Source organism: Crinia signifera, chromosome 4, assembly GCF_055691185.1.
Source record: "Crinia signifera chromosome 4, ASM5569118v1, whole genome shotgun sequence".
NCBI classification, from domain to species: domain Eukaryota; kingdom Metazoa; phylum Chordata; class Amphibia; order Anura; family Myobatrachidae; genus Crinia; species Crinia signifera.
The window spans coordinates 25,736,976-25,751,750 of NC_139220.1; the positions used below are offsets into that span (position 1 = coordinate 25,736,976).

The 14,775-nt window shown below is 44.0% G+C and overlaps 1 protein-coding gene across 3 annotated transcripts in view; it reads right to left on the bottom strand.

Moving 5' to 3' along the window:
• Positions 1–14,775, bottom strand: part of ANXA6 (annexin A6) — a 48,384-nt gene that overhangs the window by 12,136 nt on the left and 21,473 nt on the right. The window contains exons 4-17 of one of the 3 annotated variants that reach the window (XM_083181451.1): positions 13,998–14,092; positions 13,052–13,165; positions 10,774–10,864; positions 10,605–10,684; positions 9,873–9,929; positions 8,839–8,932; positions 8,632–8,727; positions 6,400–6,458; positions 6,104–6,226; positions 5,692–5,750; positions 4,002–4,086; positions 2,260–2,341; positions 1,853–1,947; positions 287–400 (exon numbers count right to left, since the gene is read on the bottom strand). In XM_083181451.1, the coding sequence (XP_083037577.1) occupies positions 287–400; positions 1,853–1,947; positions 2,260–2,341; positions 4,002–4,086; positions 5,692–5,750; positions 6,104–6,226; positions 6,400–6,458; positions 8,632–8,727; positions 8,839–8,932; positions 9,873–9,929; positions 10,605–10,684; positions 10,774–10,864; positions 13,052–13,165; positions 13,998–14,092 (1,244 nt within the window). The other 2 variants (XM_083181453.1, XM_083181452.1) reach the window with 2 other exon arrangements.

Consider the following 14,775-nt stretch of genomic DNA (forward strand, 5'->3'; position numbering starts at 1 on the left):
GTAAATTCACTGTCTGAGCACTCCATTCATTCCAAGCTAAGACAGTACACAAGGATAGACCAGAAATCTACAGCAGTCATTGGACAATGGCAGTCTGTGGCATCGGGGACCATTGGAGCAGTATGGAAAAATCTATACGCACCGCTGTGGCTGATGCAGGTACACTCCCATTGTGGTAAATCTAGGGTCATACATGCTGTAGCGCATAACATGCACCAAGGTAACTATAGTACATATCTGTATAGTATTAGTAGGGAATAGTCATAAAAAAATAAACTGTAGATACCGCTATTGCTTTATTTAATTGCTTGGCATCAAACTGAGCAGGCGTCAGCATCAGTCCGAGGATCAGTTTGGCCAACGTTCCAGAGATCTCAGACTTCAAATCTGCCATCAAGTCCTGAAAAGAAGAGAAACGCGCGTCAGGATTGTTCATATCACCAGCGACCCCACATAGAACAGCTTAATTTACAGTAAGGGTAGAAGGCATGTAATATATGAATACTACAGCAAAATTGTTCCACATATAGAATTTTATACATGTAGCTCTTTAAAGAACACCAGGCTTTGGGGGAGATGTACCAATCCTTGTTGAGACATAAAAAGGGGCAGATTTATTAGGCCTGGTGAAGAGATAAAGTGGAGACAAAGTATACGGTGATAACACACCAGCCAATCAGCTGTGTTTGGCTGGTGCGTTATCACCTTCTACTTCACCTCCACTTTATCTCTTCACCAGGCTTAATACATCTGCCCCAAAGTTCCAAACCACCAGCTCCCAACTGTCACTTTACAGCCTGTGTTAGAATCGCAACAGGAGCTGGTGGGTTGGTACTTTAGCTCTCTCTAGCTTATCATTCTCCAAGCTTTAATAAACCTTTATTTACTAACTAGCCACCAGGTGGTGTCAGGCACCAGTAAATACAGAGTGGTGCTGTGTGAGTACAGGTCAGATTCACATCTAATACACAAAACAATTGTGACACAAACTCTGTAATGCTGCTTTCCCACTGCAGACCAGTTTAAAGTACTGGTAATCTTAAATGGTATTTAAAACGGTATTAGCATTCCCACTGCAGCAGATTACCGTTTTAAATACCATTTAAGTACCATTCCCATTGGAGTGAACCGTGTAAAATGTAGGAGTGCCTAACCCCCCCTTCCCCCAGTGTAAAGAGTGCCTAATCCCCCCCCCCAGTGTAAATAGTGCCTAACACCCCCCCCCCCAGTGGCCCCACCTCCCCTCCCCTTGTACTTACCTGTGGGCAGTGGGGAGGCAGCGGGGGTCCATGCAGGATACAGGCAGTCCCAGGGCCTGATGAGACCTAGTAGTTCTCACTTTGCGCATATGTAATGAGTGCACATGCATACTAATGAGCCACTCATTACATATGCGCATATGTAATTAGTGGCTCATTATTATGCACGTGCACACATTACACATGCACAAAGTGAGAACTACTAGGTCTCATCAGGCACTGGGCAGTCCCTGGAGGCTAAATAACGTTTAAGAGGCATTCCTAAGTGCCGAGATGTATTAATATCTCTGATGCCAAAGTAGGGGAGAGAAAACTCTCTCCCCCCCCCCCCCCCCCCTACCCCGGCGATCACTCCCAGACCCCCCAAAGTGCAATAGCCTTGTGCATATGCCCTGTGTTTCTACGCTGCAAGATCCCATGTGTGTAGGGAAAGTACACAAGTGTTTCCTAACCCCCTAGCATCACCCATGGCCATGTCCCTGATCTGAACAATTCGGTTGATAATTATAAACCTGTATGAGAAGGAAAAACATAAATCATACAACAATTTACAGTTTAAAGGACAGTTTTACCATAAATTAGAGCACTCTTACCCGGCCAAAGTGCGACTTGAAAGCTTTAAGTATCTCCTGCCTCTGGGAGTTTGTGCGTTTGGTCAGTATGTCAATGATGGTATCCTCATCAGTGCCTGTGGGACATACACATTGTATGAATAGATTTAAATCTAATCTTATTTAGTTTTTTTTTTGCTTTGATAGGACACAGAGCTGCTGTTTGGGTGCATTCTATACAATGTAGAGGGCAGAGCAAATCTAGGCCGTATCCCAAGGCAGCATACACAAACCACTTCAGCTGCTTTAATAAACTGCTACAAAGCGCAGAACAAGTAGTGATGTGATTGGTGAGAGCTGCGGGAGGCCTGCGCACAAGGCAGTAAATAAACACTGCACAACACAACACTGCCATAGGGGGGGGAATACTGACCGGTCAGCAGCCTTACCTAGTCCCTTCATGGCTTTCCTCAAGGCCTTTCCATCACTGTCCGCATTGAAGTTACCAGCAGGCTGGACGGTTCCTTTCAACTACAGGGAATATTATAAAGTATAAGAACATTTATCTGGCGGGATATCATCCCCTACTCTGTAATGTGTGCTTTATGTTCTAGGCTGGAATATTGGTATAAAACTAATGCGTTATTGGTCCTGGCAGCTACATCTCCCTCATGTGACATAGTTAATTGGTTTTGCATCAGGTATATTGAATGAATAGTTTTCTGGAACCCTTCAACCCTGGTAAGCCATTGTCCTACACTCAGCCTTTGTCTTGTGTTTGTTTTCTACACCAATGAATAAAAATAAATATAAATAACACGTGGTTCTGTTATTACTATGGAGTATATAAAATAGGTTTGTATTCTCTTTGCAGGGTGCCAAGTAGAACTTAGAACTTTCAGATCGCCTTTATAACCCGGGTCACGTGCGATGTAAAAGCACCAAACTGAATAACCAGGCAATTTAACCCGAGTTATAAAAAGGGTTAAACCCAGGTTGCCGTGTATAATGGGTGACCCGGGTTTAGTGTGAAAGGGTCTAGGCCTGGGATAGCAATCTGAAAGCGGTATTAGTGTCACCTTTCTAAATAAATATCAATGATGTTTTAAATTTATATAAATGTTTTACTGTAGTACTGTACATCTACCAGTAGATGGCAGAGCTCTTTAAGAATTTTCTATTAACTTTTTAATAAGTTTTGGAAACAAACATAAAACAGTGAATGTCTAAAGCAGTGGTACCCAAACTACAGGTGCTGCAAGGGACCAAATCAAATTAATTATTGCCTAAGTGAGAGGCAAAACCAGTGCTAGTGGTTGCAATTTATAAACCATGTGGACAATCAGAACCACAAGTGTACACCACCACATAGCTGACCCTGAAAGATAAAGGGTAGTCACATTTTTCTTAATTTTGTCCTAGGGGTGCCGTAAAAAAATGCTGATACTCTAGGGGGCGCGATGATTCAAGAAGTTTGGGAACCACTGGTCTAAAGGGGAAAAAAAAAGAGAAGAGGAATGTCCCAAAACATATACAGTATATATTTTTTTTTGTATTAGAATTTTTAATTACGGTTATATTTTTGTTTTCCATTTTTCCAATATAACAAGCCAATATCACTTCATCTGCTCTGCCTATGTCACGACGGAACCAATACTGTTTACCGATTTACGGGATCAGTTTTGTGTAGCCCCAGAGCCGCACTGTCTGAACTGGCTTGTTATATTACATAGTAAATACAATAAACCAATATAAAATGGTATTGTGTTTTAGATACAGTGACTAACTCCGATATAAACAATGGACAGACTTTCCATGTAATCAGAGAAGGGCCACCTCCCATAGTTTGCATGTTGCAAGAGGGACAGTTTTGAGAATATAAAACCAAGAAGAAACAGACAATGCATTGCAAACGTTAGCTAGCACCGCAACGCATTGAAGAGACAGCACACCAGAGGAATTAATATAAAGGTTACCAGTGCTATATTAGGAGGAAGCAAAGTGTAAGCAGCATTTCTAGTGGAGACAAAAACAATTAGCTGGTTAGTTGTGTGTTAGTTGTGGCTGATGTGAGGCAAGCAAGAGGCAGCAAGGGATGCTGGGAAGCCGCTAGCTGGGTTATATTAACCAAAGCACCAAAAAAGCAGCAGATGTGACAAGATAAGAGGACAACATTGTGTTCTGTTCCAACCTCAATGCGCGAAGCAATGGCCGCACTGAGCTCCCATCTCTGATAGGCGACTTGGGCGGCTTCTGGGAAATACTCCCCAGCGGCGCTATAAAAAAAGGAACGGCTCACATGTGAAATGAAGATTCAGACTGTAATCAGACGATTATTCAGTGGGCTGACATTATTTTCTCTCACTTAGCACCGGTGATATATATTTGTGTAGAATGAAAACTATTACGGACATAACAAAGACTGGAAACCATCATCATATACAGCCAATCAGATGACTACGTTATCCGCGCTCAATAAAAAGGCACCGCCCCCTTGATGGTTTTGAAAATGTGTTCTAAAGCAAAGTCCTGTAGATAAGGCGCATCGCTATATATTTCTTTCTATAAACTTGGGAGAACTTGTGATGCTGAGCCAGTGCCATAAGGAAAGGAGTCACGCTCCAGGCCCCACCCTCTAAATGGGATATCCTAATGTCACAGGTTTAGGGGGCGGGGACAGCACATAGCAGCAGTGCTTCGCTCCTTGATACCTATTGGAGAAAAGCACTATATAAATAAAAAAATCATAATTATGCAAAATCCATTGTGTGTATTGTGGGTACCCATAACAGTATAGGTATCCAAGGCACAGGTCTGAGATTATTACTGCTGTATACAAGAGCAACTCAACTAAACCAATTGGTCTGGACAATGGAATTGTGTTAAGGAGATCCCCTTAGGCTAAGTTCTTTGACTTAGTTGGTGCCCTATATGGTAGAAGTCTATAGTTCTGGCTGGACAATCTGACTGGATAGAATGTGTGACATTATCCTAACTCTACCCCAGGGGTGGCCAAACCTGTCCTCAAGATCTACCACCAGTTCCTGTGTGTCAGGCCACCTGTGGATCTATAGTAGGAATGAATGCAGAAGGTTTGAAAATGTGACAGTTGGTAATGACCACAGCTGTGCACCAGCTGGGTGGTCTGGGAAACATGGACCGTTGGTAGACCTTGAGGACTGGTTTGGCCAACCCTGTGCTACACCACAGCCTGATTCAACTGACAGCTGGACAGGTCTATTTGGGCTGCATGGTGTGTCATCAACAGGTGCATGGATTGTGCTCAGATAGGCATTTTGAAATTAAAGGGGAAAAAAATAAATTGCTTTGCCGCACTGACCACTAGGTGGTCAGTGAACTACATATTCAGTTCACTTAAGTGAACTACATATTGCAGATCTCACTGCAATATAATCTTGCCAGAGTATGTGTATGTATCTGGTAGAGATGGCCATCGGTGCAGTCACCATTGATGGTTGCCATCAATTGTAATTCTGCAACCAGCCACCGATAGTTTTAGCTATTGATGGTCATCCATTTTCTATAGACTGACTGGCCTGTAGGCAAATCAGAACATGGGGTGGGGCTTCCGGGTTATCAGGGGGTGAGCTATGCTACTTTGAGGGGGAAAAAAAATAATATAATCGGTTCTTTGTACCATCAATGGAGGGAAACCATCTGGTCCTCCCCATCGATAGAATTTTTTTTTTTTAAATCGGCCATAAATCATTGAGGATTTAAAATCATCGATGGTCGATGTCCATCTCTAGTATCTGGTCCTTACATGCTAAACACATAAACCAAGAGGCAGCAGGAGGATGTGAGACCAGTGATCACATTGTAATGGAAGTAATGTATAAACAGCAGGTGACTGTACGTACTCGTCATCCCCACCACACAGGTTCAGGAGAGCCTTCTTATATTCCCCGGATGTGTCATTCTGCAAGAGAGCATCACACATTATATACAGCATAGCCACATGTTATCCTGCAGTTTGTAAATGAAAATACACATTGCACTGGTGGTATTGGGAATGGTATTGTTATACACAGTATGACCCTCCTAGTGCACATTATACCTCAGTATACAGTACTGAGTAACAATGCAGGCAGCCGCACAGAGCCTGGAACATACAATAATGATTGCCACATGGTCTAGGTTCAGTGGTCTGTGATGACAGACTGCGTTATATGGCGGCACGCTGTGTTAAATGGTGGTGCGCTGCGTTATATGGCGGCGCGCTGCGTTATATGGCGGCACGCTGCGTTATATGGCGGAAAACTGGAAACTGACCTTTATCATGGAGAACAGAGACTTCTCATAGTGGGTTCTAAAGGACTCTCTAATGTCCATCATGTCAATCTCACTGCGGGACACCATAATCCGGATCAGGGTGTTGTCAGAGGTTCCAAAGCCCTGGAAGGAGGAAGATTGGTGTCGTCAGCTCTGGATTGTCAGGTGTCCAGAATGAAAGCTGAATTAAACCATCATATTCCTCATAGAGACACACAAGTAAATGGGTGATGCCGGGGTGCTGTATTCTACAATGCTGCCCACATACAGGGATTAGAGTGTATTACTGCACTTACTTTCATTGATTTGTACAGTCTGGAAGCAAAGTAATCCTTGATGCTGCGAACGCATTTCACTGGAAGGAACGGAAACATCATTACTATAATGGTGACCGCAGGTAATTACCAGCAAACGTCCTCATTTCTGAACAAACAAGGAGCTGGGTGCAGGGTTCTTGTGTTGTATTTCTCTTTCAACAGATTATTAACGAAGGCAGTTTTTAAAAGAATCCAATTATTGTATACACTATGGGCCTAATTCAGGACCATTCGAAACAGGGTGAATTCATCCAGTTTCGATGCTTGGGGGTCTGCGGATGCGTGTATTTGCTGTTCGTTGCAGAAAGGGAAGGTTGGGGGTGGACAGCGGCGGAAACAAGTCTTGCCCACCGTTTTATGGGCGTTTCCAGTAAAAGAGAGAAGAACTGCACTATGGATGCACACCTAAAGGGAGGAATATTTCAAACAGATTTTTAATTTTAAAAATTGTGCTTTATTGTTAATTCAATCTAAAAAAAAAGAGATGAACAACCTATCAGGATTTTTTAACATATAGAATCCGTGTGGTGATATCCCTTTGTTGCTTGTGAAATTTCAAGAGAGGTTAAAATGAACATACATACATACATACAACACATAATGTGGTGTGCCATTGCACGGAAAGAAAAAAGTAGTGAATAAAGGGAATAAAAGTGTTCCCCTTATGCTGGTTTACAAAGAGACGTTGTGTCCTAGTTAGGTTCCTTTTCTGAGAGGCTCAGATGTTTTAAGGTTCACCCTTTCAAGTAGGGTCAGTACCCCCTAGATTTACTAGCCCCCTCTCACAGGGTTTTGCAAATATTGGGAGTAACTTCAGTTATGGATTTAGTGTCACCTAGATTCGAAAGGAGCGTAATTTTACCAGACAGTTATGTTTATTACTGTATTCCTGGTCTCCTTTTCCTTTGTAGGTTCAGGTAGTTAACCACCATTTGGCTATGTATTACTTGATATACTTTTCAGTTTCTAGGGAGATTTGTCTCTGACTTGAAACTATACATACAAATACCACTTGATCATATTAATCACACCAAGTTTCTTCTTTTAATCATACGGTATTTTCTTATATGCAGGTTTGGGTGCACTATGGCTCTCTCTCACTGAGCTATAGGCTATATTTTTCATACATCTAGGCTAAATGCATTTTGGGCAGTTGTTTATGTGTGAATTGTGGTGACTCAAGAGTGTTGTGATGCAGCTCACTCTCACTGAGTTGCATCAACTGGTATTATTATATTAGGGTTGAATTCCCTAATGCCTGTCGGGGAGTGGGCGGCTGACAAAGTTAGTCAGCGCCCATCCCCTCTTTGGCAGACATCAAAGATGTGGCTTGAGCCACTTACCTGACAGCCTACGCTGAAACCCAGCCACTGCTCCAGGAGCGCAGGCTTCTCCCTTCACCAAGTTCACTTCCAGATGCTGGTGGCCATTTATAATGCGGCAACATCTGCTAAGCCAATCAGAGCTTACATACCGGCAGCCGCTATGATTGGCTGCCGGGCCGCAAGCCCCGATTGGCTTACAAGTTGGCGCCATATTTTAAATGGCCGCCAGCGTCTGGACTCCGGAGGTGGAGGAAAAGACTGCGCTGCGGTAGCTGTGGGATTCAGCTAGAGCTGCCTAGAGCCAGGCTGGGCAGTAACTATGGAGGGGGGGGGGGGTGTGTGTGTGTGTGTGTGTGTGTGTGTCTGTGTGTGTGTGTGTTTATAGCACAGTTACACAGCGGCTGCTGTACTGTATGCAATTCTTAATTGAACAGTACCACTTATCTTGTGCTGTATGCTGGTTGTAATTCTCAGTATCTGTTCCTATTCTGTATATACAGACACTGCACAGTAGCACTTATACTGTTCCATTGCTGTACAGTATGTGATTGTCAGCATCTGTTCCTATTCCATATGCTGTATACAGTCACTACACAGTACAACTTCATGTGTTCCATACGCTGGGTAGAATTCTCAGTATGTAAGGAGACTGCACTATGATCACTACCAGGTTCTGTATCATAAGTGCCACTCTCACACCATATTATGTATGTACTCTATAGCTCTTTGTGTGAGATTTTTTACAGCAAGATCCAAAAACGAAACCTCTTACGCCAATGAATGTGGCGTCATGGGCGTCTGTTGTGCCAGTAATCATAAATGTTGTCCATGAATGAAATGTTGGATTTCCAAGGATGGGAAAGAGCAGAGTTCGCGGAGATCTTACCTACGGCCAGCATCAGCTTCTCAAAGTCCCCAGACAGCTCCCCCTTTATACCGTCCTCCAGCTTCTTCCCAGCAACTTTCTCGTACTCGTCAAAGACTGCAAGACAGTGGGACCTTCCAGTTACGCCAAGAAAATCTCCAGCAATGGGAAACATCAAACCAACACATCTCCCGGTACCAGCACTTTATATACAGAATAATCACTTACCAAGCTGTAGGTGGGTCTTGCTCCGGCTTCCCAAAACATAGATAAATTGTGCCTCATCTGTGCCCCATTTTTGTTCCCCAGCTTCATATAAATCCTGAACACAGTGGAATACATGGATTACCCTCTACACGCAAGCATGGAAAGTACTCCCATTTACACCGGACCACCTTCACATTCCCCGGGCACATATGAGTGTCCATACAAACCAAAATGTAAGCTTTACAGGATGTAACAGAAATCTGCACCCGACCAGGGATCTCTCCCAGACCTGCACCTCCATAGCCTTACACAGGACATACAGAAAAGTTACATGATCCGCAGACATAACGAAGCATTTTTCCACACCAATAAAAAAGGACCAAATATAGACACTCAGCGGAAACTTCAGGGACCATTTATTAAGCTTCAAAAGTGAGAAAATGTAGAGTGATAAACAATCAGCTCGTACCTGTCATGTCACAGATTGTCAGACAGGAGCTGATTGGTTGGTTGTTTATCACTCTCCATTTTATCACTTTTGAAGCTAAGTGCATCTCGCTCTAGATGCGTAAAAATCCCAGGACCGCAATCTTGGCGGGGATCGCAGAATTGGGACTTTTTTACAGGAGTACTACAAGCTGTACGCACGCGCAGTCTATCGATAATCGGTCGCCGTGCGAAAAACCCCCCAGCAATCTTCTATTTAAGAATGCTTAACATAAGTTATTGGGTGAAATGCAACAGGATGAGAGATTCAGAAAGTGAGAGATTTGGTAAGAAATATCCAGGTTTTTTATAGCGACAATCATTTACACTGCAAAAAAAAACAGTTTGATTTTGCGGTGTAAATGATTGCCGCTTTAAAAAAAATAAATGGAGATTTCATACCAAATCTTACACTTTCTGAATCTCTCATCCTATTACATTTCCCCCATTATGTAGTAAACTGGATTGACCTCTATTATTACTTCTGTTCATCAGTAATACAATTGACTGCTCTGAAATCTGGCAGTAAGTCATATACATGAGGCTTGTTTAATGAGCATAGCCATTACCCGGGCATCCTGTTCCACCAGCTCATCGCTCACTATGTCATCTTCTTCCCGTGTGCCCTGCAACAAGAGGAAGTGCTGAGATTTATACGCACGTGTACACAAAAGGTATAGAACGGTTACAAGCCAATCGCCAGAGTCCTGTAATAATCGGTCATCTGAGACCGGTGACTGCACCTTTGTTTTACTTCGCCTTTATATTCCGAATCTTACTAACCAGCAGTGGCTGACTTAAGGTGTGACCAAACCTTACTGCCTTTAACCACAACCCCTTCACCTGGAACTCGTGTTCATACCAAATTTCCGTTGCAGGAGACCCCTCTCAATATCTGTCTCATCATTCCTCGGTGAGAGATTTTCCCCATGTGCACGGCGGTGAACGCATTTGCAGCCGTGCACAGGGGCAGGGAGCTCGGAGGGGCGGCGGTTTACTGCTTGCTGGGTTCCGAAAACTCACAGTGCAGCAAGCCGGTCTGAATCGGACCTTTAATACATAATTTACGGTCTAAAAAAATTATCCAATTTATTATTTTGAAAAATTGAATTTAATCGGCTTAGAGGAAGAATCGCCCTTTTTTAGTTTCAAACTTGTTCCTTCCTTTGTAAAGGTGCAGAACGGACCAAACTGCCCCCATCTAAAATTGCCTATGGCTGAGTGCATTTGCATATATTTGCATACAACGGGGGGGGGGGGGGGGGTGTGTGAATCAGGATTAGCCACTGGGATGTTCTTACCTGCAACAGAACAATTAACATCTTTTTGAAGTGACCGCTGGTGTCTTTGATGACGTCTGTCTCCAGGTCTCTGCCGTAAGCTGCAATGAGCCAGATAACAGATTGGTTGGTTCTCGGGTAACTTGCAGGCCTAATATCGTCCACTACGGCAGGAGCGAACACCACTTACCGTCTTTATAAGCCTCCACCAGTTCATGCATCTGCTGATTGTTCCGAGAGGCCAGGATCTCAATAAGACATTTCTCGTCAGTGCCAACGCCCTGAAACGCAGCCAATCAGAGAGAGGCAGATTACTGGAATGCTAATAGTGCATGGATCTTCCGTATTCCGCAATCAAAACGGAATCATCCAATGAAAAGTAGTTAATTTCTCTGGGTAGGGATGGCCATCGTTGCCATTGCCATCGATGGCAATTCTGCAACTGGCCATCGATAGTGCTTAACTATGCAATGGATGACCATCGATATTTTTACATAACGATGGTCATCAATTGTGTTTGATTGATTGGCCCTTAAGCCAATCAAAACACTGGGGCGGGGCTATGCTCCGTGTCCCAGCACTTTAAAAAACAAAAAACATTGTTTTGCTGTTCCATCGATGGAGGGAAACCATCTGGTTCTCCCACATCGATGGCAAATGTATTCGACATCGGCCATGAACGATCGATGATTTTGAATCATCGATGGTCGATGGCCATCCCTATATCCGGGTAATAAAAAAGGGAAATATTTTGGTAATTTAGCACCGTGATTTTTTTTCAATGCAAAGGTTGTAACGAAAACTTATGTTATTTAAACCCGACACCTAAATAAATCAGAACATTGTGGTAATCTATCGGATGGGCTATTTGGTTTCCAATGAATATGACCAGTATAAATCCACACTGGAAGCAGCCATTTTGAAGGATCTGGATGATATACCAACAGTGTCCAGGTCAACACTGACAAAAAGGCCAACACAAGCAAAAGGTCTACATGATTTTTTCACAATTTTTTTTCCTCACACTCTACCGTTCCCAATCGGAATCCACGTGGGTAGTAGAGTGTGCCGAGCGTAGAGCTAGCGAAGTGAGGAACCTGTCGAGAAGCATGGCGAATGAAGCGAAGCCACGCAAGGGTACACGCTACACAGATTGGAAACCCATGTCAACAAGTGTCGGCAATGACAGAAAAAAAAATATGTGAAAAACCCCATGTGGACCTAGATGCTGTATCTCTTTTGATCCACACCCTATGGGACTATTGTACAAGTTATTTTGGATTTCCTTCTTTACTGTATGAACCCTACAGTAATGATCATGTAGCGCGTGCGTACATGTGTGTGTGTGGCAAGCGGAAATGAGCATGCTTCACACACTCCTAAGCCCGCCCCGGAACTCCCATTGGCTAATTTACAGGAGTCCGGGGGCGGGCTTAGAAGAGTGTGAAACGTCGATTCCTGGGTGCTGCATAGCCCCAGCTGTATGCAGCACAGGGGAAGCATTCTCATGCATGTTTATGTGTGCTAAGCGTTCCCCCCTTTTTGCACTAAATGATCGGCACTGCAGCTGGAAGAATATATGTATGTATCATATTCCCATTTATGTCAACAAAGGTATTAATAAATGCTGCATTGTCTTTCAGTGGAAAACTGTACCACATGAAGAAAACAAATGAGTAGGAACATTTATAAAACCTTCACAAAAAAGTATAAGATCCTGTAACTCATAGCAGTCAGAGGTTTAGGGCGGGATGTATTAAGATACATCGCCACCGCGATGCCAGCACATATGTACTAACATATGCGACTGGCATCGTGGTGCGGGAGGCCCTCCGCGATACCTGTAATGTGGTGTGCGGGGGGGGGGGGGGGGGTTGTGTGTCTCCGTCGCCTCCTTCTCCCTTCACGCCGGGGACAGCTCAGCGTGGCTGTCCCCGGCACCTCCTCCTCCCCCTACAGCCGGAAGGATGTCCGGCTGCTTTACTAGGGGGAGGAAGGGTTTACCTTCCGGGTCCAGGAGGACCTGATGCAGGGAGGGGGAGAGGGGGGGTGGGGGTGTCGGCGGAGGCGGCGGGCTTCAATAGAAGCCCATAGGCTTCTATAGGGTATCGCCACCCTGCGGCAACGTGGTTTAGTACATACGAAAATGTGGTAAAACGGGGGTTAACGCATTTTTCGGCTTAATACTTTTCGCCCTTACTGTTATTTTCTAACCTACTACTAGGAAAACAAGAAGATTTGCATAAATGAGTTTAGTAATGGTAGTTGTTGCCAATAGCGATCAGAGTATATGATTTATCTATTACAGTCTAGAATCTGATTGGTTGCGGTGAGCACCATTGACATTTCCTTTTCAGAAGTTGTAGTAACTCTACATCAGAATCTCAGTGGCCCATGATGATGCATTATCTTACATGAGGCAAACCAGGGCGCCACCTGTGGGTGGAATGATGCAGAGAAATACTTACATCCAGAGCATCCTTTATCTCTTTAGCGTCAAAATAAGCAGGAGGCCGCATCAGTCCTACAATAAGTCTCTCAAATTTACCCGTGAGCTCATATTTCAGGTCGTCAATAAGATCCTATTGAAGAAAAAAAAAAAAAGGAGAAAGAGAATCCGCTCATTAACTTTTACATTGTTTCCCAGTTCAAACAATAGACATTGGTAAGATTATGTAGGTACAGGGCTGAAGACAGCCTGCCCAGGCCCCAGTAATGTATAGGGCGTGGCCTAATCACAGAGGTGTGGCCATGCACCCTTAAAAAAAACAAAAAACACTTTAATATAGAATTGTTTATACACCGTTGAGTGGTACCAACCTGCACAGGCTGGGTCATGGGTTCTGCACGCTGAGGACACTGCTGTGGTAAACAGCTGCAACACACCCTGGACCCACCACACATCAGCATGTGCAGGACTGGAAAGAGGCTGCAGCGGCGTAGCCTTGTCACTAGGGCCAGAAGTGGGCACACATTGTAGCCGGCTTGCCATAGTTGCAGCAGAAATCATGAGACATTTTTCCTTGGGACTGGGAGGGACAACCAATTTTTGGAAGCCTCCCGGCCGTTCTCAGAGGGCAGAAAAGTATAGTGCGTGCACAACGGGCAAGTATGGCTTAGATGCACTTAAAAGGTAGCAATGTACCAACGAAAATAATTCAAAAACATTTGTCTACTTGTTTATACATCTGCTTAAGGAGGGGAATCCAAGTGAGAAGTACAAAAATTTGATTTGCTTCATCTCTGCCCTCCCCCACACTGCAATACCAGCGTGATTTGTGTAATCGTGCAGTGGTGACCCCTGACCGCTTCTAGGAGAGTGATCTACTGGAGAGTAGTAAAGTATACATAGAACGGAAACACAGCAAGCTACACAACTACAGGATCTACAGTAAGAAAGCTTATTATGGGTACCTTGCCATAGAGAGATTTGTATGCCTGAATGATCTGACTACGCTGCTGGTTGCTCCTGCGGGTAATAAGATCCAAGATGGCCTCTTTATCGCTGCCTAGGGAAGAAACCGAAACACAGGATTAGGGACTCAAAGCAAACATATAACTGCATCACATGAACTTTGCTACAAATGATATGCTCTGTTCTTGTAAACAATTTAGGATAGAATGAGAGCCGGGGTACAGGTACACGAGGTGCCCTGTCTTGTACCATCCAATCATACATCTCTATTAAAGTACTAGAAAAAAGTTGCATGGCTGACCATATGTCACACAGACGCGCGTTTCGCCCAACAAAGTTCCAGCATCAGTGTGACAGAAGCTACACCGTCACGATCTAATGCTGGTGTCATCACTCACAATATGTACACACACACGAAATTGGGACAGCGTTGAGCCACTCTTAATTCCGTCCCACCCCACACAAATACCCACACATATTGGGACAAAGATTTAGGTCATACGGTGTCAGCTTTCCTCCTCGCATCCCTGACACATGCAACCCTGCCATCACGAACACAACACCAGAATAAGGTGAGAGGCGCGAAGGAGAAAGACGAGTCAACAGGCAGGAGCGGGAGAGAGAAATGATGGCGGACAAGAGACCTTACCACACCGGTCACAGTAGCTGGCAACCTGGCTAATGTAGTTACATTTCCTGATTAGATACCATAGCATTCGCAGAGTTTATATATAATCTAAAATCACTTGTGAATGGGAATAAAGACTAATTATTTAT